General features: G+C 47.2%; 1 protein-coding gene across 1 annotated transcript in view; it reads right to left on the bottom strand.

The window, feature by feature from the left end:
* LOC119159806 (calcium-activated chloride channel regulator 2-like) overlaps positions 1-22,734 on the bottom strand; it is a 665,495-nt gene that overhangs the window by 289,223 nt on the left and 353,538 nt on the right. The window contains exon 9 of the mRNA XM_075888302.1: positions 13,511-13,801. Within this exon, the coding sequence (XP_075744417.1) occupies positions 13,511-13,801 (291 nt within the window). The remainder of the gene's footprint in view (positions 1-13,510; positions 13,802-22,734) is intronic.

Raw genomic sequence — 22,734 nt, 5'->3', positions numbered from 1 at the left:
GGCACGTACACGCCACCGCCCTTGCCCATTCTCTCTGGTGCTTCTGTCGCCCATCGTTCGGTGCAACTAGTTCAATAAATCGACGATCGGCACACGTCTCCTCGGAAGTCAGATGTTTGGCGCACACCTGATTGCCAGCCTCTGTGCTTTCACTGCGGAGAAGCTGATCACTTGTACCTCCAGTGCCCATATCGCCGTCTTGGGCTTCTCGGCTTCTCTGCGTACTGCCCGACACACCGTTACCGCTAGAGACCACGCGAACTCGAAAACTACCTTTCCCAGCAGCATGCACCACCGTTGTCCGGGCGCCAGTCACGGTCGCCATCACCGAGGCTATTTTTATCAACGCCCCAGCGGTATTCTACCACACGATCTCCCAGCCCCCGCCGGGAAAACTAGCGGAAACGACCTTTGGGGGCGGGGTCACTGAACGTCGAAGCGCTGAAGACCTCCTATTGAAGCAGAACCGTACATCATCTACTGCTGCAAAAGATAGCCGACTTTCACTCGACGTAGCAGTGACAATTAATGGTTGTGCATTTAATGTGTTAGTGGACACCGACGCAGACTATTCGATACTGAGCGGGAAACTGATGACGCAACTGAAGAAAGTCATCACACCGTGGCACAACTCGCAGATTCGGAGAGCTGGTGGCCACGTCGTTACTCCATTGGTCGCCTGCACAACTAGAGTACACATTCAAGGGTATACATTCGTAGCAAGCTGCCTTCACGCGAATGCTCCCATGACGTCATTCTGGGAGTTGATTTTCTACAGGAAAATGGAGCTATCATTGATCTGCAAGAGCACCGCGTCACGTTCTCAGCCCAGCGAGCAATCAACGTGCAGGATGACGAAAGGCGTGTCGACGTACTCCGTATTTCTGAACAGAGCGTGGCGCTTCCTCCACAAGCAAGTGTTCTAGTCGACGTAACATGCTGTGGTTTGGGTGATGGTGATGTCGTGGCCGAGACAAATTTAGAACACCTCCTACAGCAAGGCATTTGTGTAGCTATAAGTGTAATACACCTTCGTAATGGCCGATCTGAATTGCTCGTAACCAAATTTAGCAACGAGCATCTACATTTTTTCCGTGGCACTTCGATAGCGTTTGCCCACGAAGTAGCAAACGTCACCAACTGTCTCACGTCAAAACTAGTGGATACCGCAGACACGTCAATGAGTAATTTTGACATCAATCCTGTTCTGTCCACTGATAACCAGACTGCGCTACGAGTGCTCTTGTTAGAGTTCAGGTCTTGCTTCACAAGTTGCTCAAAGATCCGCCAGACGTCAATCACTCAACACAGGATCATCACGTACGTGGACGCACGCCCGATACACCAGAACCCCTACCGCGTGCCGGCTAAAGAACGTGAAGCGATACGTACGCAAGTCAGCGAGATGCTTGATGATGGCGTTATTGAACCATCTAGCAGCCCGTGGTCATCTCCAGTCGTACTTGTCAAAAATAAGGACGCCTCGCTACGCTTCTGCGTCGACTACCAAAAGCTTGACAACGTGACCAAAAAGGATGTGTATCCGCTGCCGTGTACCGACGATTCGCTGGATAGACTTCGTCGTGCCCATCATTTCACTTCTCTCGATCTCAAAAACGGGTATTGGCAAATCGAGGTAGATCAGCGAGCCCATCAGAATACAGCCTTCGTGACTCCAGACGGCCAATACCAATTTCGACTACTCCCTTTTGGCTTGTGCTCAGTGCCGGCAACTTTCCAGCGAATGATGGACACTATCCTCACAGGGCTCAAGTGGCAGACTTGTCTTGTTGATGATGTGGTGGTCTTCTCTACCTCGTTCGAGCAGAACTTTCACTGCCTTCACAGCGTGATGGAGGCTATCCGATCAGCGGACCTCACGCTAAATCCACAGAAGTGTCACTTCGGCTATAAAGAACCAAAATTTCTTGGACATGTAGTTAGCGCCGAAGGAGTGTGGTCCGATCTGGACAAGCTTGCCGCTATTGCCGAATTACCAGCTCCTGTCGATAAGAAAACCATCTGGCGCTTCCTTGATTTGTGCGCCTACTATCGCCGATTCATTCATAGCTTTCCACAGATATGAGAACGTCTGACTCGTCTCACAAGGGACGACACACCGTTTGCCTGGGAAAACGAGCAACAAGCAGCTTTAATGAGCTGCGACAGCGCGTGCAATTGGCACCCGTTCTCGCTCATTTCGACGATGATGCTGACACGTAGGTCAATACCAACGCTAGTAACATTGGGTTCGGTGCAGAGCTCGTTCAGCGTCAAGAAGACATCGAAAGAGTGATAGCCTACGGCAGCCGCTCTCTATCCTGTGCCGAGGCGATTTATTCCACTACGGAGAAAGAGTCCCTCACAGTCGTGTGGGCAATCACCAAGTTTCGTCCGTACCTTTATGGTCGTTCCTTCAAGATAGTGACAGACCACCACGCCCTCTGTTGGTTGGCAAGCCTGTGCGACCCTTCAGGACGGCTAGCACGTTGGAGCTTGCGGCTGCAGCAATTTGACGTCACCATTGTCCATAAGTCCGGCCGTAAGCATAAAGACGCTGACACATTGTCACGCGTGACCCTTCATGTCGTCAGTCAGAAAGCAGAGAAGACGACGGCTTCCTGTGCGCCGTTAGTGCATCAGACTTGAGCAAACGGCAGCGAGATGACGCAGAGATTCATCCAATCGTTGATCATTTAGAGGGCCAAGGCACAATCATACCACGTCATTTATCCCACTAGTTGACGTCGATCTGCCTGCGAGATGGTGTGTTGTACAAGAAGAACACTCGTTCGAACAACCGTGCTTACCCCCTAGTGGTTTCTCGAGACATGCGAGACGACGTCCTCTTTGCTTGCCATGACGAACCCACATCCGGTCATCTGGGCTACTCAAGGACACTTGCCAGAGTGAGCGAGAGGTACTATTGGCTAGAACTTTCGAAAAGCGTCAAGAAGAACGTCAAGAGATGTCGGGAATGTCAGCTCCGAAAGCAATCATCTGTTAAGCCAGCTGGTTTGCTTAAGTCTATCGATGCACCCTGCACGCCGTTCGACCAAGTCGGCATGGACGTTCTCGGGCAATTTCCCCCGTATGCGGGCAGCAACAAATGGGTGACCATCACGACTAACTATTTGACACGCTATGCTGAGACGCAGGTGCTCCCACGAGCCACGGCTTTTAAAGTAGAACAATTTTATATGCGCCACATCGTGTTAAGATACGGTGCTCCTTCCAGTATAATAACGGACAGAGGGACGGCATTCACGGTGCAGCTTACGGACAAAGTTTTCAAACTGAGCATCACCAGACACCTAAAGACAACTGCGTACCTCCCGCAAACCAACGGACTTACCGAGCGACTGAGTAAGACCCTCGCAGACATGATCTCAATGTACATCGACGTACAGCACAAAACATGGGACCGGAACTTACCTTACGTGACCTTCGCGTATAATACCGCCATGCAAGAGACCACGCGATTCACGCCATTTCGGCTTCTCTACGGCCGCGAAAGTGCAGACCATGCTAGGCTCTATGCTACCGTGTCAAGACGAAGACGAGTTGGCAACTGACGCTGAAGAATTCGCAGAGCGTGCTGAGGAATTCCGGCAGCTCGCGCGACTGCACGTCGGCCAGCAACAGCAGGCAGACGCAGGACGCAATAACACCCGCCACGGAGAACTGTTTTACAACCCCGGAGACCGAGTTTGGGTGTGGACGCCGTCCGCCGCCATGGCCTTAGTGAAACGTTACTGAGCGGGTACTTTGGCCCATATAAAGTGTTACGCCGCGTCAGTGACGTGAACTACGAAGTGGTTCCGGACTCAACACCACATGCGCGGAGCTGGACACGACCGAGGCCGGACGTTGTTCATGTGCTGCGCATGAAACCATTTATTGCGCGTTGTTTGTAACTTTTTTTTTACCGTACAGCATTCTGTGTGTTTTTTTATTTATTTTTGAGAACTTGCTTTCTCGTTCATTGACGTTTCTTATATTGGCACGCTCTTCAATTTCTACTTTCATTTTATCCAAATTTCCAATTTCTTTTTTCACGTGCCTATGTTGTAGCATCGCGATGCTGCTATGTACTTTTCTTTCCTCTTTTCAGGACTTGTTTTTTCTCGGAAGGGGAATAATGCCACCAGCACGTAGCGGGTCGACAGCAAGAGTGGATATAAATCTGGAAAAAAAGAAGATCGCTTGCTTCTTTGCTCGAGAGCCAGCCACGACAGATGCATCGTCATAGAGCTAGCTACACGGTGGTTTAATAAATCCCCCAGTACCTTTGACTCATCGTGACAGTATGAACTTACTTGGGCCGTGTTTTACGTCGGCTTTCGGGAACAAATGAATCGTCGTAGCTACCGACTACCTTACCCGCTACGCAAGGACGAAAGCCCTAGCCAAACGTAGTGTATCAGAAGTGGCAAAATTCTTCGTCCAAAACATCGTCCTGCGTCACGGCGCCTCTAAGGTCCTTATCACCGACAGAGGTACGGCCTTTATGGCTGAGCTAACCCAGGCGAATTCGGCATACAGCCAGACAAGCCACCGCCGTACGACAGCGTATCACCCACAGAAAAATGGCATCATCGAGCGCCTAAACATGACCATCGCCGACATCTTGGTCATGTATGTCGACTTCGAACACAAGACGAGGGATGCTATCTTTCCGTATGTGACCTTCTCATACAACAGCGCCGTTGAAGAAACGATGCAGGTGACGCCATACAAACTGGTCTACGGAAGGACCCCGGCAACGATGCTCGACGCCATGTTACCCAACGTCACCAACGAAGAAAACATCGATGTGAGCGAGTACCTTCAGCGCGCCGAAGAGGCTCGACAACTCGCCCGCTTCCGCATCAAGAGCCAACGGATGACAGATAGCCGCCATTACAATCTTCGACGGCGCTTTGTGGAATACCAGCCCGCTGAACGTACTTGAGCATGGACGCCCTTACGCCGACGTGGACTCAGTGAAAAACTTCTGCGATGGTACTGTGGACGATACACGGAAATTCTACAGCTTAGCCTACTCGATTACGAGGTTGTTCACGACGGCATCACGAACTCTTAACAACGCCGATCGCAACGTGAAGTCATCCCCGTCGCGCGTCTCAAGCCGTTTTATGCGCGTTAACGAACTCAGTGTATTTTGTTGTTCTTGCCGTATCGTAATTTTTGCTTGTACTTTCTTACAACATTCTTGTACTTACGGCTTCTGCTAAAGCATCGGGACGATGCCTTTTCCAGAGTGAGCAATGCCACGTACCTTTCTTCACGTTTTGTTATCACCATGTTACACTTCGTACAGCGCGAACCATGCCTACGTTGTTAGAGAAGCTTCGAGGCTGATTGCTTTGTTAAGAGTACGCCCACTTCATAAATCTTTCAGATTATTCTGGACACAACGTCACCGCTAGCGATAACACTAGAATGTCTGATGGCAAGTGTATAAATGCCAACGCGCTTCAACGCTTGTCAGTTGTTGTTCGACGGCCGACGTTCTGATCGCCGCTATCAGCCCGAGACTGCTACTGTACTCCGACTTTCAGTTTACTGGACACAGCTTCACCCAAAGAAACAATTATTTACTCGACTCGCAGCGTGATCCATTCGTCACGTCACGACCCCGTGACTTTATACTGCGTTCCCTCATCGGACAAAGAACGTGGATTCGTCATCTTCACACGCGACCTTTAAAAGGTGAAAGTGCTTAAAGCGTTGAGTTCTTTCTTTCATTGCCGCAAAACCTGGATGATAAAAAAATAATGTGAACCTAAAAAGTTCCTTAACAGTATCAACCTACCAAATTTGGTTAGCGTTATCAGAATGAGCGAATCAGACACTCTCGAGGTCTTCATTCTTCAGTGAAAAGACAGACAAGGAGAGAGTCCGCTCAGAGTAGTCGTGACAGAATGTAACGCTTGGCATGAATGTCTTGCCGTCTTCCTGCTCGATGAGTTCCGACTTCTTACGGTTGACAATCTCTATCTGGTTAAAGATTGCAGTGAAGTAGTAAGCTTTCCAGGCAAGCATGGGCATCCAGTGACGCTTTTTCATTGACTTGAAAAAGTTCTATTATTCTGCGACAAAAAATTCATAGCTTCAGCGCGTCCAGGACAGCATGGACCGATACGGCCCCCTCTCATTGCTAAACGACGCAGGTCAACCACAAGAAAGCCCCACCGCGGTGATCAAGTGGCTAAGGTACTCGACTGCTGACCCGCATGTCGCGAGATTGAATCCTGGCTGCGGCAGCTGCATTTCCGATGGAGGCGGAAATGCTGTAGGCTTGTGTGCTCAGATTTGGGTGCACGTTAAGGAACCCCAGGTGGTCTAAATTTTCGGAGCGCTCACCTACGGCGTCTCTCATAATCATATGGTGGTTTTGGGACGTAAAAACCCACATATAAATCACTCAATTACCATAAGAAAAATTTTGGCAATGCTAGAAATATATTTGAGTTCAACCAATGTGGAGTGGGATCGTTGTCTATACCTACAAATGAGCAGCGATTGTATAGGTTAGGTTCTTCTTTAGCTCCATTTTATATGCAAAGGCGTTTCTTAGTCGGGCTATGTCAGACGCCTGGCGGGATCCATTCACCGCCCTCTCCCATAGCAACAGCTGCGGGCGGGCCTGTTTATCTTCGCCCCAGCAACCGGAGCATGTGGTGCAACAAAGTTTGGGAGATGGTAGGTACAGTGCGTCGCAGCTCCTTCTCTTGCCGTTCGCTCTCTTTCCTTCTGCGGTCCGTCTACTCGCGTCTCACTCTCGGCCGGTCTCCGGCTGGGCGCCCCTAAAGGACAACCGGAAATGCGTGCTAGAGACGCCGCTGTGAAACGCCAACGCCGAGCTCAGAGTGCTGTTTGTTTTGTTCACTTTCTAGCATTATTTAACCGTGCACGCTAGCCACTAGAGCTGGAAATGGATACCGCATTTCTCGCGACAGAAAAAAAGCCACGTGGGACTGCGCAGTGTAAGAAAAAAAAGAAAATACCTTTCTAACACTGGGTTCTCACGTGCAAAATGCCGTTATGGACGCCACGCAATGCAGTCGCGTTTCCTCACGATTTCCTTTGGGGATGTGGGGGGCATTTTTTTAAGTGACCTATTTTTAGCTAGCGCTAGCTGTAACATTTCTAGCCTTCTCACAGGTAGCGGAGTCGTCAGGGTTTTAGATTCGAAGGTAGTTTTTAGTTCTCGTAGACAAACAGTTCTCAGACACAAGCCACGTCAGTACTAACACTCTGACAATCTTTAGGCATGTTTTTTTTTCTTTTCAATAGTGACACATGAACTTTCCGTGGATTCGACAATAAGGTTTTTGAAACCAAGATTGTTTTCAGCCACTGAATATGCTTGTTGGCAGTAGCAGCTTGTTAAAACGAACCTCTACTACCTCTTAGCTCCTTCCTCTTTAAGCTTGCCAATATGTGACTGCTGAATGATTTCAAGACACAGAGCAGCAGACAGCTTCGTCAAGCAGATTACCCACTTGAGGGGGCGGGCTACCCACAGCACATTTTGGTGTCTGTGGCGGAGAACATTATGAAGTCGCGCAACAGCCATTAAAGCGAAGTGCCGCCTCAGAATATTTGTAACATAGTTGCGATTCTTTAAATACACAGCGTGTCTCATAATTTGAGAAAGATTGCCGAACAATTTGATGTAAAGGTGGCTTTCTTCTGCCCCGTTAGACTTTCCAGGCTCTGCAAGACAACTAAACATTTTTTTTCAGGAAAGCTTTGACCTGCAATGTGAACAACAAGAACAAGTTTGTAAGCTGTCAGACGGGTGTGATATAAGAGTTAGTCTTGTGTAGTATAGGTTGCGTAGGCCATACCAAGCAATACCTGATAGACAAACTCAGACAGCAAAATAACAGCGTCAGAAATGGCAGACAAGGCCACCTCGCGGTTCACCGCCAGGATTGTCATTGGGTTCCTGACCTAAGAGCCTGCGCGATAGTCGACCAAGTTTAGCGGCAGACTGGGTGTCAACGGATGCTCGGTCATCCAGTGAGCAAAATTCAACCTCAGTCCGAGCACAGTCAATTACGGCGTTATGACGCGACAAAAAGTCCCATCCAAACATAATAGTATGGGAGCACGATGAAAGAACGATGAGGAGGAGGAGGAAGAGGAGGAGGAAGGGAAAAAATGAAAGGCAGGGAGGTCAACCAGATGCACGTCCGGTTTGCTACCCTGCACTGGCGGAAGGGGTGAGGGGATTAAAGGAGAAGAGAGAGAGAAGTGAAGGGCAACGTGTGTGTAGATGTGACCTTGTCCATTGCACGCTTATAAGCGGTCGCGTAGTCCGGTCGTCTTTAGAAAACTTAGCAATGCCCGCGTCGCTTTGCTGGCTAGCGACGCGTAGAGCCATGAGCCAAGTATCTTCTCTTCGGAAAAAGGTCTACTGTCTAGTGTCTCTAACGTTTCGCGTAGCAAGTTGCGTTCGCTCGCAAAACGTTCACATGAACACAGTAGATGTTCTATTGTCTCGTCAGTGTCGCACGATTCACATCGGGAGCTATCCGCCATTCCTATGCGAAAAGACTACGCCTTTGTAAAAGCTACTCCTAACCACAGGCGGCACAGTAAAGTTGCATCCTGGCGGGAGAGGTCCGATAGAACTTTAAGCTTACTCGATGAGTCCAATTTGTGTAGGCGGCGGTTCCTGACACTGGGATCACTCAGCCAAGTTTCCGACATGGTGTTAGCGAACGAGTGAAAGCCCCTTGCAGCGTCGGTTCTCGACAATGGAATTGGGGTTGTCTGGGCGTCCGCGTGGGCGGATCGGGCAGCATTATCAGCAAGGTCATTACCGACAATACCACAATGTCCCGGTAACCACTGGAACACCAAGTCATGTCCTTTTGATAAAACTTCATGGATCACTTCTCTTATTTCATTCACTAGTTGTTGATGCTCCCTCTGTCGTAAAGCTGATTGCAAGCTCTGATAGGATGCCTTGGAGTCGCAGTACACAGCCCTTTCTTGAGGTCGGGCTTCCGCGATATAAAGTATAGCAGCACGTAAGGCGGCAAGCTCCGCTGCTGTGGATGTTGTCCTATGCGACAGTTTGAGCTTTATAGTGACCTGGTACGCCGGGATGAAAGCAGCACCTGTGGAGCTGTCAGCCGAGACCGATCCATCGGTGTAAATGTGGGTCCTCTGGTCGTATTTTTCGTTGAGTAGCGACAATGTCACCTGTCGTAGGACCACTGTTGAATGATGGCTCTTGTTCGTTATTCCCGGAATAGTGAGGCACACCTGTGGTTGTTGTAGGCACCACGGGGGTGACGCTGGTCTTGTTGCTGGAGTGAAGCCAAAAGGAAGGCATTCCCTATGGGCAGAAATAATCTATGAAAACATCGCGTGTGGTCTTTGAAGTGGCAACACTGCAACGTGGTGACCAGGAACTCAGCAGAGGTGTCTTTTGTGGGCTCTCAAATTGTCAGTGGTGATGTATGTTCGAATTAGATGCTCTCTTGCGATCATTATTGCCCCGTAGGTTGAGGTGCATCGCGGCAATCCTAAGTACACGCGTAGTGCTTGTCCTTGCAGACTTTCGAGAGTGCGGATGTTCGTCTTGCGCATACTTGCCAGTAACGGCAAGCTGTAGCGCAAAAATCCCAGAAACAGTGCCCTGTATAGCTGCATCATTGACCTTACCGATGCGCCCCAAGATTTTCCGCAGAGGAACCGCATTATATGGACGATGGAAGTTAGCCTTTTCTTAAGGTAATTGCAGTGGGCACTCCACGAAAGGTCCCTGTCAATAATCACGCCCAGGAAGCGATGGTTCTTCTGGTATGGAATGTTTTGTCCATTGATGGTAACGAGGTATGAACTCTATCGTATACAGAACGTCCTGAATTGTTACGCGAGCTGTACATACTACGGTCGGTTGAACAGGTTGAGCACTAGCTGTGCGAAGCTATATTCAAGAGAAACGCGTCGTAACCTTACGAACTGAGCGGCGAAATTCAGCATCAATAACAGAAAATGCTGCACTGGTATCTACAAGAGCGTTAGTGGGAATATTTTCGATGGACACAATAATAACGTTGGTAGGTGACAATGGAGGAATTGGGCAAACCGAAACTTGCGCGGTTCTTGCCTTAGGAACTGTATCATCTAATTTTTCTCCTCGTTTGGCGCGGGCCGTCGACGCATAGGAGAAGGTGAGCGGCAGCGTAGAGACGACGAGCGAAGACTTTCCGACCGAGCACGATGGTCGTCCTGGTAGCGGGCTGGCATAGGAGGCGAGAAACCGTAATGCGCGTTGGAGTAAAGCGGGTAGAAGGGCTCAAGGCGGTTTTCATCGGTGATATGCGTCCGGCAGCGGCAATGCCTTGCGACGTGTCCGGGGTATCGACATACGTAACATATCGGGCGATTGTCGAAGGTGCGCCACGGATTGGTGATGTTCGTGCTGGTCTAGTGGACTGCAAGTGGGAGATACCTCGCCCGAGGTGGGAACGGAAGTGCAGGCGCCTTGCGAGTTGGCATAGCTGCCGCCGCGGCGTAGAAGAGTGAAGCAGCCATGAAATTATGCTCGTGGGCAGCTGGTAGAGCCTCGGCGACCTCCCCTTGAATGACGCCATGGAGAGACGACGGCAAAGTTGTGGTAGGTTCTGATGTAAAGGGCACAAAGGAAAGCTGTCATGCGACTTCTTCGCGGACAAATTATTTTATTTCGGCTATAAGCGACGCTTCGTCGTGATCATGAACATTGGTCCCACTAGACAGTGATGCCAAATCGTGCGCTGGAGGACGCCTTGTCAGAGCTCACTGCTTCCACGATTCATTGTAGCTTTGACACAAGCTAATTACGTCGTTAACTGTAAAGTCCCTGAAAAATAAAGTAGCGCCAACCGCACCCCTTCGCCTCTACCTCCTCTCCCAGCAGCCACAGCAGCGCCTCTAGAGTTTCCACCAGGAAACTACGAATGCGAAAGCACGCGGGCGCACTGGATGTGCCAGACAATCGGGCAGCTCAGGCACTGCTGCATATAATGCTAAGTACACAGGCCCCAACATTTCCGCCTCAATCGAAAATGCAGCCGCAGTGGTCGGCATGGATTAAGCCAGAGACGCAACGTTTACACGGCACTAAACGCGGCACGCATTTCAACTGGCATGCACGTTTACCATCGACGCGGTTACTCTCTTTGTGTGATGCTCGAGCTTGACAGTACCGCAACACTGCAAACACGAATACAAGCGAAACGATAGAGTTTAGCTCGCCGGTACTCGCCTCACAAAGCCGCGACGATACAGGGTCCAAGTCAGTCCTTTCGATACGCTGGAGCCACATTTCTTGCCGAACGGCATTGTCTTTTCCTCACGGAAGCGAAAATAGTTTCTTTCCTCTGCTGTACCTGCTTTTGCAACCGCTGGCACAGCAGGTCGGCATCCCGAAACGTGCAGGATTACCGTGCACACACTCATGCGCGGTCGAACTCCGGCTACACAACAATACCAAGCGCGCACGCCTAGCCACAAACAAACACCGCGAAAGTGGACAAACAAAATGGCGTTTGCGATACCTTCACAAAGGCTAGTGCGTCATGCTGCAGATTCTTAGCACCGCCGAGTTTGTCACACAGACAGCAGTGGCGCTGCCATCGAGAGCGACACCGCTGAGCGCGTCTGCATGCAATCAGTGGGCTATCGCGTTGAGTATTGCCTGCTTGCGGTGATGTCTTTTGCCACTGCATGCCACTTGCTTATATACACGTCACATCGTCGTATTTAACGTTACTTTTTATATTATTTTTCTTTCTCAATCACTCTTTTGGTGCATCGCCTAGAACCGCAGCGCCCAGATGCGCTTTAACGGAAACATGAGCACAAGTTCATCTTTGCGGCCAGGAGCCATACAGCCCCTCAACTAGCGTCGTTTACTATCTGCAATGCACGCGAGGGGAGAGGAGTCTGCACATTGACACGAATGGCGCTACTTTAGTTTATTTTCAGGGACTTTAGTTAACTGTGGTCGGGTTTTTCCTCAAGACCATTTGAAAAGCGTCGTCGTCAATCCCCTTCAAAATGTGCTTACGTTTTTCAGCTTCCTTCCTTATAGTGTTCACGCGTCTGCACAAATTGACGACGTCTTCTATGTAACTCGTGAATGTTTCACTAGTTTCTTGTGCGCGTGTGCGTAAACGCTGCTCGGCACGAAGTTTTCGGACGGCAGGTTGATCGAAGATTGCTACAATCCATGTTTTGAATCGCAGCCACGTATGGATGTCTCTCTCGTGGTTTCTAAGCCAAAGGCTGGCTACACCCGCGAGGAAGAATGACGCGCGTGTCAACTTGTGCGCGTCCGTCCATCTGTTCAAAGCGCTCACTCGTTCGAAGGTCAAGAGCCAATCTTCAACGTTGTTGTCATCTGTTCCGCTGAAGATTGGAGGCTCCCGCTGAAAAACACTGCCTGGACAGGTGAGCGAAGGGGATGGAAACGTCTGCTGATCGGCGTCCGGCATTGCAGAAAGTAGCCGTCGAGAACAGAGTTCCAGGATGGTAGCGGGAACGTACCCGCTAGGGGACGGTACCCAGCACCTCCACCAAATATAAACGAAGATTATTGAGTGGAAAGGTTGTAACTAGTCTGGCGATGCACCAGCCGCAGTTCATGAGCTCGATCCTCTGCTGCACGCTCGATGCTGCTGCCTCTGCGCCAGAGTACTTCTTGTTCTTTGCAATACGTTCTGTGCTCTTTTGAAAGACATCTCTGTAGGAAGTGGCGCTTCTTGTGTGTGTCGTATTTGCGCCTTAAACTTCAAGTATCTCAAATCAAGAAACCCGGTTTGCCATGCTTACATCGTCAGCAGCTAACATGCGAGATTATAGAGGCTAATCAAACGAAACTGCGGGAGCATTTGTGTAGGAGCGTTCTTTCGGTTGCTCTCACTGGAAAAGAAGGAGTATCCGGCTGGGACACAATGGTTTGTGAGTTTGCGATGAGGTTTGAAGTTGTACCAACTTAATGAGATAGCGAGTGTCTTACGGTGACGCAGTAGATTGCATAGTTGTGTTGTAGAGTGCTGCTTGCTGTCATGTGTATATATTTACAGCGTTATCGCTAACAAAATTTAGTTGAAGTCAGTGCTATTTCCTGTCCATGTCTCTTCCTTCCGTAGTTACGCCGTAGCTACTCGTTTTCTTCCAATGTGCAAATATCTTGGTGTAGGGTCTCACCACTTTATTTCACTAGGCCGAAACGGAGCAGCGGCGGTGAACATCTGTGTGTCCCGGGTAAGCGCCAAGTTTTTACAAAACGGTATGAAAAGCTTGCAAAATCTGGTAGCGTGAAATTCTGCTAGATTTTATCAGTGCAACACAACCTCTAAGCACAGTATTGAATAAATGTCACCCGAATGAATATATAGTTTCTCAATGAAAACTAACAAGCAATGCTTTGCTTCATATATATTTTCCTTCACTTTTCAGCTACATGCGAAGTTCTAATGGTTGCTTTGCTTACCGTAACAGGACGTGTTCCTTCTTCCAGTTGCTCGATGGCGGCTGAAGCTATCACATCTGCAATGCAAGTGACAACGTCTTCAGAGCCGGCGGTTGTGAATGCACGGCCACCTGTGTCTCGGGCCGCTTTGTCAAGCGAATCTTCTGCGTCTGTTGTCACAGCCAACGCATACAACATTATCTTCTTCTGTAACAGCAGCGGCAGCACTTGACTTATGAACGGCGGTTCGTTCTCCGCGCCATCTGTGATCAGCAGCATGGCACTGCCTTCAGCACCGCCAGACTGTAGCACCTGCTCCAGAGACAGAAACGTGTCGGCGTCAAACATCAGCTAGAATGTGTGAGGACTTTCGAACGATATCTCTTCTTTACACTTAATTGGTGTTGATGTAAACAAGCCTTCTTTGGTATGTGACGACGTATACTTAAACTGAAAGCACCAAGCTGGGCTAGTATGTTAATGTTGACTTTGAAAGCTTTTACTGCGCTAATACAAAAAAGGACACAGAGAAAGCATAGAATTGCGCCGTGCTGTCCATTAATTTCTTTGTGTCGTCTGTATTAGCGCCATTAAACATTTCAAGTATTCATAAACACCTGGCTCGCTTTGCTTGATTCAATGGAATGCTTGATTCAGTAGACTAAACGGCATGACATAAATATCACCTTCCTTTGATATATCATATTATTCAGCCTGTATACGCCCACAGCAATACAAAGCCCTCTTCTATGTTCCATCAGTCCACCCACTGACTTGTTTTAGGGGCGAGCTCCTTAAAGGCCACTCACCAGGCCCGGTAATAAATTTTAGCTGGACCATGAAAGTTATTCGGTGTCCGATGAGGAACAGTTTGCCATAAAATTTTCTTTATTCGGTTCTTTACGGGATGAGAAAACTGTTTTTTTTTTTCGGAGGGGTATGACACCAGGATGAGAGGAGGAACCCTTGCCACTCTTCCGCGTAGCTTTCGCGAGCCAAATCTTTTCCCTACGCTCTCCGGAATACGACCAAGAGGTTACGTGCACATGACGTCCCCAAAGAGCCCAACACCCGTACACGCCAGTGGCAGTTTTTTTTTGTTGTTGTTAAATGTGAAGCATTTCGTAGCGAACTTCGGCGACGTCTCGCGTATCTATCTATCTATCTATCTATCTATCTATCTATCTATCTATCTATCTACCTATCTATCTAGCTGCCTATGACTTTTAGCTGCCCTGGCCATTTCGATAATGGCATCAATACCAAACTTGGTATGGCATAACATGCCTGTATGAAAAATATATTTGACTAGTCATAACATGAACTTCTCTCAAATTATGACAGGTAGATTGCCACTATCCCTCAAGAGGAAGGTATATAACAGCTGTATCTTGCCGGTACTTAGCTACGGAGCAGAAACCTGGAGACTTACAAAGAGGGTTCAGCTTAAATTGAGGACGACGCAGCGAGCAATGGAAAAAAATGGTAGGTGTAACCTTAAGAGACAAGAAGAGAGCAGAGTGGATTAGGGGACAAACGGGGGTTAAGGATATCATAGTCGAAATAAAGAAGAGGAAATGGGCATGGGCCGGGCATGTAGCGCGTAGACAGGATAACCGCTGGTCATTTAGGGTAACTAACTGGATTCCCCGAGAAGAAAAGCGGATTAGGGGGAGACAGAAGGTTAGGTGGGCAGATGAGATCAAGAAGTTTGCGGGTATGAATTGGCAGCAGCAAGCACAGGACCGGGTTAACTGGCAGGAACATGGGAGAGGCCTTGTCCTGCAGTGGACGTAGTCAGGCTGATGATGATGATGATGATGATGATGATGAACATGAAAACCATGAAATTGATGTCATAATTGTCATGATTTACATTTCATGGTCCTGCAGCTATTGCGGTGGTTTCATTCACATTATATCTTGCGAATCTGGTATGGTATAACATGATCGCATGGCGAACACAAGCGACAGACCCTACCATGAAAATAATGACACGCGTGTCATGTAACAACATCACTACATGCCAAGCTCATGACGCAATCACGGGCGTCACGCTAGCTTCACTTATACCAAATTTAGCATTACAGGATGGGAATGGATGACGAAGGTATGACACTGTTGCAAACACGATAAAGATGAGATGCGTGTCATGTAACAACGTGACATGCTAAGCTCGCAATGCACTCGCGGCCGTTTCGATAGCTTCACCTGTACAAAGCTCGGTATTAGCAACGCGGATGGACGACATAGGTGAACGACACATTCAAACATGATAATCAAGATATGCGTGTCATGTAACAACATGACTACATGCCACACTCATGATGCGCTCGCGGCCGTTTCGCTAGCTTTACGTATGAAAAATTTGGTAGTATGTGGCATCAATGGATGACGAAGGTATGTCACTGGTGCAAACATGATAATCATGAGATGCGTGGCATGTGAGAATATAACTTCATGCCACAGTCAGGGCGCCAATACATTTCGACGTGACGTGGTGCGCGTGCTCACCGGCGTTCATTTCGTCGGGCGAATCCTCTTAGAAAAACTATGCCTAGAACGTCGCTCTCTTTTCGATAGGGAGCCTCCTGCAAGCACGCAGTCTCGGAGGCTGTGCCTCCTCTTTGTATTGCGAACGGCCGCCGCGTAATAACGCTCACCTCCGTACCACTCAGTCACGTGACATTACCGTACCGTTCTGTCACGTAACATGACGGCTGCTCGGAGGCAACTGTGAGAACATTGCTGTGCTCGCAGAGGGTGGCCGTCAGAGACGCTCGCCTTCGTACCGAAGGAGAAGAGTAAAATCAGAGGGTTGGTCAGCGCGTTTGTGGCTCACATTCCAGACATAATTTTTGGGGGGGGGAGGGGGGGGGCGCGTTGCGTCGGGTCACACCGGCATTGTCACGCCAGGCACCAGCATTGCCATATACTCGCAGGCGCGCGCCGCACTGCATTGCTATGAAGCATGCACGTTTCAGCGCTCCCGACGTCCCTCCATCACGAAAAGAGGGAGACGCAGTGTTGCTTGGGTAACGCATCGGCAAGAAATGCAGCATGTCGCATTTCTCGACGGTTGCCGTCGGGTCGCGCCGACGGGCGCTGGTCGCGCCTGTCGCCTTGCGTAAAAATATAGAGTGCTGGCGTATTGCTGACGTAGCGTCGCTGCGCCCAGCGTGCGCGTGCGTGAACGCTACTTTGGAATATATAGGGCCCTTCATGATGCGCTCGCGGCTGTTTTTCTTGCTCGACATTTACCAAATTCGGTGTTACGTGACCTGAATGAATGACAAAAGTATATGACTGGTGCAAACGTAATAATGCTGACACGCGTATTATTCAAGAACTTAACAACATACCACGCTCATAGCGCGCTCGTGCTCGTTTCGCTAGCTCCACATACACTAAATCATTAAACTATTCCTGATATACCCGATCCCGAGCTTCTCCCCGATAACAGCACCTACAACATATTTAGGCACGACCGCCATAAAAAAGAGGCGGTGGCGTTCTACTAGCTATTCAAAAACACTGTCACTATTTTGCGTCAATAGAGACTCGACTATAGAAATCGTACTGACTGCATACATTACATCAGCAACAAAAATATTGATAGGTGTCTGCTATCGCCCTCCCGACTCGAATAACTCGTTTGTAGAAGATCTGCGCAAAAGCGTTGATTCCGCAATTCGCCAATGCTCTCATGTAAACAAATACTTACTCGGCGACCTTAATTTTCTTCAGATTGATTGGTCTCTCCTAACTTCTGATTGATTGATTGATTGATTGATTGATTGATTGATTGATTTGTGGGGTTTAACGTCCCAAAACCACCATTTGATTATGAGAGACGCCGTAGTGGAGGGCTCCGGAAATTTGGACCATCTGGGGTTCTTCAACGTGCACCCAAATCTGAGTACACGGGCCTACAACATTTCCGCCTCCATCGGAAATTCTCTCCTAACTTCTACCTGCCCCGAAGCAATATTTAAGTCTAACCCTAGATTATAACCTGTTTCGATTTGTCAAGGAACCGACTCATGGTACAAACATTTTTAGACTTAATTTTAATGAATGCTCATGAGACTGTTAGTTCTCTTCTGCACGTAGATGATTTCACTCACCATAAGCTACTTCAAATACCACTTAGCCTTCCCCCCCCCCACGTATTACATAGCACTGTTGAAAAAATTTGGGACTATACCAGAGGTAATTACGAAGGTAAAAATGATGAATTGAAAGCTTTTTACGATCAGGTTTTTCTGCCGTCTATTCCCTGCCGATCAGTCAATGATAACTGGATTCTCTTCAGAAACAAAATCATTACTTTGGTTTTTAAGTATATTCTAATTTTTATCTCTAACGACAGTAAAAATGCCTGATTTAACAAAACGCTTAAGTCTCGTTGATCAAACAAGAAGCGGCTCTAGAAAATTGCGAAACGCACTTCGAGCCCTTCAGATTGGGAAAAGTACAAGGGTTCTTTGAAATATACTGCTCTCTTGTAAACGAAGCAAAATCTAAATTTTTTTTTGCGCAGGATTTGCCTCTCATGGTAAATAATAATCCAAAAATATTCTGGCAAATAATTTCCTCTCACAATGCTACCACATCTGTCAGTATACAAGATGCTAATCATATGCCTCTATGAGATGTAGATTGCACTTCAGGGTTGAACTCATTTTTTCCTCTGTGTTCACGTGTGAAGATCATTCCAGACTGCCCGAAGTTCCCGAATCTGATCATACATTCGGGGAACCTATCGCTGTCAGCACTGAAGGGATTGCGAATGTTATTGGAAAACCTAAATTAACAACTTCTTCAGGCATTCATACCATTATTTCTAAGATGCTCAAAACATGTCATTATGCTCAAGTAAAATCCTGTACCTCATCTTCACGCAATCTTTATCAACAGTACAACTGCCGGCTTATTGGAAAACAGGTAAAGTAGTTCCCCTGTTTAAAAGTGGCAATAGATACTCACCAGAAAAATATTGCCCCATATCACCAACATGCATTTGCTGCAAGATGCTTGAGCATATCATTTCTTCGCACATTTATTGTCATTTAGAAACCAATAACCAAGAACACAGCGGTCACTTCATGTCGCCATGCTAGAAACGCAACTCTGGCAATGGTCCCCATTCTAAGCTTATTTCATTAACCAGCTAGAATCTGTGCAAAACAGGGCGTCACGGTTCAATTCATGTTTTTCAGTCGCCCCTCGAGCGTCATACAAATACAATATGACCTTTCAGTACAGCATCTCGATATACGGCACACAGTTGCCCTCCTGTCTTGGCTTCATAAATATATTCACGCGTCCAGGCCACCATCCTTCCTACTAACGGCACCATTGCGCATGTCTAAACGACTTCACAATTAGTGAAGCATCACATGCATCTTAGGAAAAACAAAATCATTCGATTCATCGGCTTTACTTCGAGTCATAGCACTCTGGAATGACGTTCCCGACGTAATTGTCAATTTAACTAATGAAAATTTTCGCGATAAATTATTGATACATTTATCCCAATAGCTTTGTATAACCTCCTTGAATTCTGTTTTTGTTCTTCGTACTTTTTTTGTAGATTGGAAATTCTTGTTGTTACTCTAAGCCCCTTCTTGTAATTTGTGCAACCACTGTCATTAGTTCCAATGTTATTATCTGTCTTGTATAGTTATTAGTTATTAGTTGCTCTGTAGTTGCTTTACTTAGTAGTTGCTTTGTATTGTGGCAGAAGTATCACCCACTAACATTCGTCAAATGTACCCCCTTACTCTATGCTCTGCAATAGAACCTGTAAGGTATTTTAAATAATGAAATAAAATTTCGTATCACGTGATGTGAATAGATGACGAAGGTAGACCAAACGTGATAATCATGATACGCAAGCTATGTACGGCATCATTTACCTCCACTTCGTAACGTTCCTATTGAAAATCCTGGGTTGTTGGATGCTGGAATCATTGATGGATATGGTGAAAATATAAGTGGATATGGTGGAAGTATGTGGTGGAAACTTTGGTGGGCATAATGGCGGATGATTTGGAGAGGGAAAAACGTGATTGCAGATGTTGGTGGTGGTGGCGAGACAATGGTGGCGACGGTGGAAAACGCCGGCTAATGACGGCTAGAGGGGAAAAATGGTGGCAGATGGTAGTGGTGGCGCCGAACCAATGTTGGTGACGGTAGAAAATGCCGGCTAATGGTGGCGAGAAAAGACGTGTTTGGTGGAAGGCTTGTTGAGCAAGGTGGATGGCGGTGGCGTGATGGAAGCTTGGTGGATGATGGTGGCATAATGAAAAAGCACATGCCAGTATGTGAAATCACCTATTTGTAGTTTTTCATTCTTGTATGCGCAGAGATACGTGTTTAGGGTCAAAAGAAACCAACGCTGCTTATTACGCTTTCTAGCACATTTATTTTTTTATTCCAGTGGTGTCAACAACTCTTCATTTTTTGTGCAGCGTAGAATAGGCGGCCGTGAATATGTTTACATTTCGCGCACGTACTTACATCAGTTTGACATCCGGTATGTGTTTCTTTGTTGTGATGTTTAGAAGACTAATGGTGTCACTGTGAACAGAGACAATAAATGTTTTACATCGGCACGCAGTAGTCGAGAAATAAATGAGCTCCAGTTCGCAATTGCCTCTTTCAATGTTAGAGCAGAGCACAGCGGTCACTTCATGTCGCCACGCTAGAAACGCAACTCTGACAATTATTGCACACTCTATTGCATGAGCCGTACTTTTATATTAACAGTGTGCGTGCGATTATGCATAAACTTTCACTTTCGATATGCGCCGAGAGGAGACCCAGTGAATTTGACTTTCACCCATGTGTTCTGCCACCATGATTTCCACCAAAGGTTAGTCCTACCAATTAAGCTCGTACAAGTGTTATCGGTGCTTCTTGGTTTCAAAATACACAATTTTGACAAGTGAAAATGAGAGTACAGCACAGCTGTGGCATCACTTAACCTAAATGACGCATTTTGAATGTGTAAGGTGTCCGCGCAAAAAGCGACAAACATCGATGCGACACACTAGCAGCACTTCGACCAAGCGTACGCCTCCCCTCACCGACAGCCACCGGTCGCACTCACCGGCACTTCACTGGCTCTTATACGAGAACACAGACTCGTCAATTCGTATGCTTGCTGAACCAATATGGCAGCATAATGTTTATGGCACACTGCATTCGTTTTGGCCAAGCCGTTATGTAGTTGTTCCAAACGACAAAACAACAGCGGTGCGCTGGCATGACTGCGCTGTGCGTTGCATGAAAAACATCACAATCAATTGTGTGGGCGTATCTATCGAATGAGCATAGAAGCGTCATAAAGCCTTAACAGATGTCGCCCTTTGGAAGGAGCGAGAAGCGGGTAATAAACTAGGCAGTAACCGCCGATAAACTCCACCTGCTTCTCAGTCCACTGAGCTGATTTTTTTTTCTTGTGGTTGTAAATTGTACACAAAACATAGCGCTGTTGCCATTATCATAGTGTAAATTGTTACAGGCAGCACTGTTCGTGTTTATCAAATGTGCAAATGTTAGTAGCAGGTGCAGATCCCGTCAATCTCAAGTAAGCTACAAACAAAACTGAAGTTGAACAGCGAGTTTGTGAGTTGACGACTTCTTTAACACCATAATCATTATCTGTCAGCGTGGTGCAATGTAAAGGTGTTAGATCGGCATACAAATGTTCAACCACAAATCTATTTGTAAACGGAGAACTCTGACAGCATATACAAGTACTTTCCTCCGTGCGCCAGGGGTGTCCTTTAAGACCTTTGCTTTTCGCTCTATTTTTGGAACTATTGTGTCAGAAGGTGATTCATCATGCGGGGTATAACGGTTTCAGGTTGCAGTCATGTGAAGTGCGTGTTTTGGCATACGCCGACCATATTGCCTTTTTTGCTATTGATAGAGAGAGTGTCACTTGGTTATTAGAAATCACTCAAAGGTTATGTGACACGAGTGGAAGTTTAATGAACAAATAGAAAAGCATTGGTTTTTGGCATGGTAATTGGGAACTCAAGCCCAGTTCCTCTGAAAATATTCAGTGGCTCACGACACCTAGTCGTTACCTAGGGGTACCATTGGACAGGTATCAAGACAGTAAAGCGTTTTTGCTTGAAAAGGCTGAAAACAGCGCGCGAGAGCCGAAGGATGGGGCGGTCGTGACTAATCAATTTTCTCTCGGCCAGCAGTATGTAACGGGTTTCCGGCTGCTAGAAGTTTGTACATCTTGCAAGTACTTATTTTTACGCGTAAAAGCATTCATAAAATCCACAGGATATTCGCCACGTTCATTTGGAGCTCTACATGAGAGCCAACATCTAGAACGAACTTGTTTCGGCGTGTTAAGCAAGAAGGGCTGTCTTTGTGCTATCTGTTTCTTAAGCAAGTAATATAAAGTTTCCTGCTACTAGGAGACCAGAGAGACTCTTTTTATGTTCTTTAATTCAAACAACGCCATTTCACCACACGCCTGACTTCTTTGTGTCTTCAGACAGGGGAGAACGACACACCTTGTCACTGTTCTTGCGCGAAGTTGTGTTCTTATATCGTTTCTTAAGGGCAAGCTTTTCGATAGATTAGCTACTTAATGAGAAAAGAAAGTGCTTCATGAAAGACTTAATACAGAATGTTTTTACTGAGCCCCTTTACCGTTCAAAGTATCATAAATCATATGGACATGGCGTACTGAAGTGAGTAAAAACATGTGTACACCACCCAATGTTAAAACCTTCTTTTTAAAGCTTGGTACGGGAACCTTGGCAGTAAAAAAGTGGCTTGAAGAGAGAGGGATGTATGTACCATAGGGAAACAGCTGTCTCCTGTGTAACAGACCTGAGACCATTCAACATGTGTTTATTGATTGTAATAATGCTATTTTCATTTGGGAAGTTTCCAGAGGACTTTAAAAAAAGATTTACCTTTTACTTCATGTGGGATCTGTTTTTCGCCTTGTGATAGTTCTGTGCAAAGTTTAAATGTTATATTTTTTACTTGGTCTTCATTCAGTTTGGCGTAGTAGGCTATTGTACAGACACTGTCATGAAACAGTTCTTTCCGTTAATAAGTGTTTTGTGAAGCTGTTATCAGTGTGCGAGATGTGTATAAGACTACCGACTGTGTTGAAGATGGAATATGTTTGTTTGATGCGTTATCACACATGAAACACCTGTGATGGCGATTGTCTGATTAGCTTGACCTGCAGTCAAGAA

This window comes from Rhipicephalus microplus, chromosome 3 (assembly GCF_043290135.1).
Source record: "Rhipicephalus microplus isolate Deutch F79 chromosome 3, USDA_Rmic, whole genome shotgun sequence".
Classification (NCBI taxonomy): domain Eukaryota; kingdom Metazoa; phylum Arthropoda; class Arachnida; order Ixodida; family Ixodidae; genus Rhipicephalus; species Rhipicephalus microplus.
This window is presented reverse-complemented; position numbering and strand designations above follow the sequence as displayed.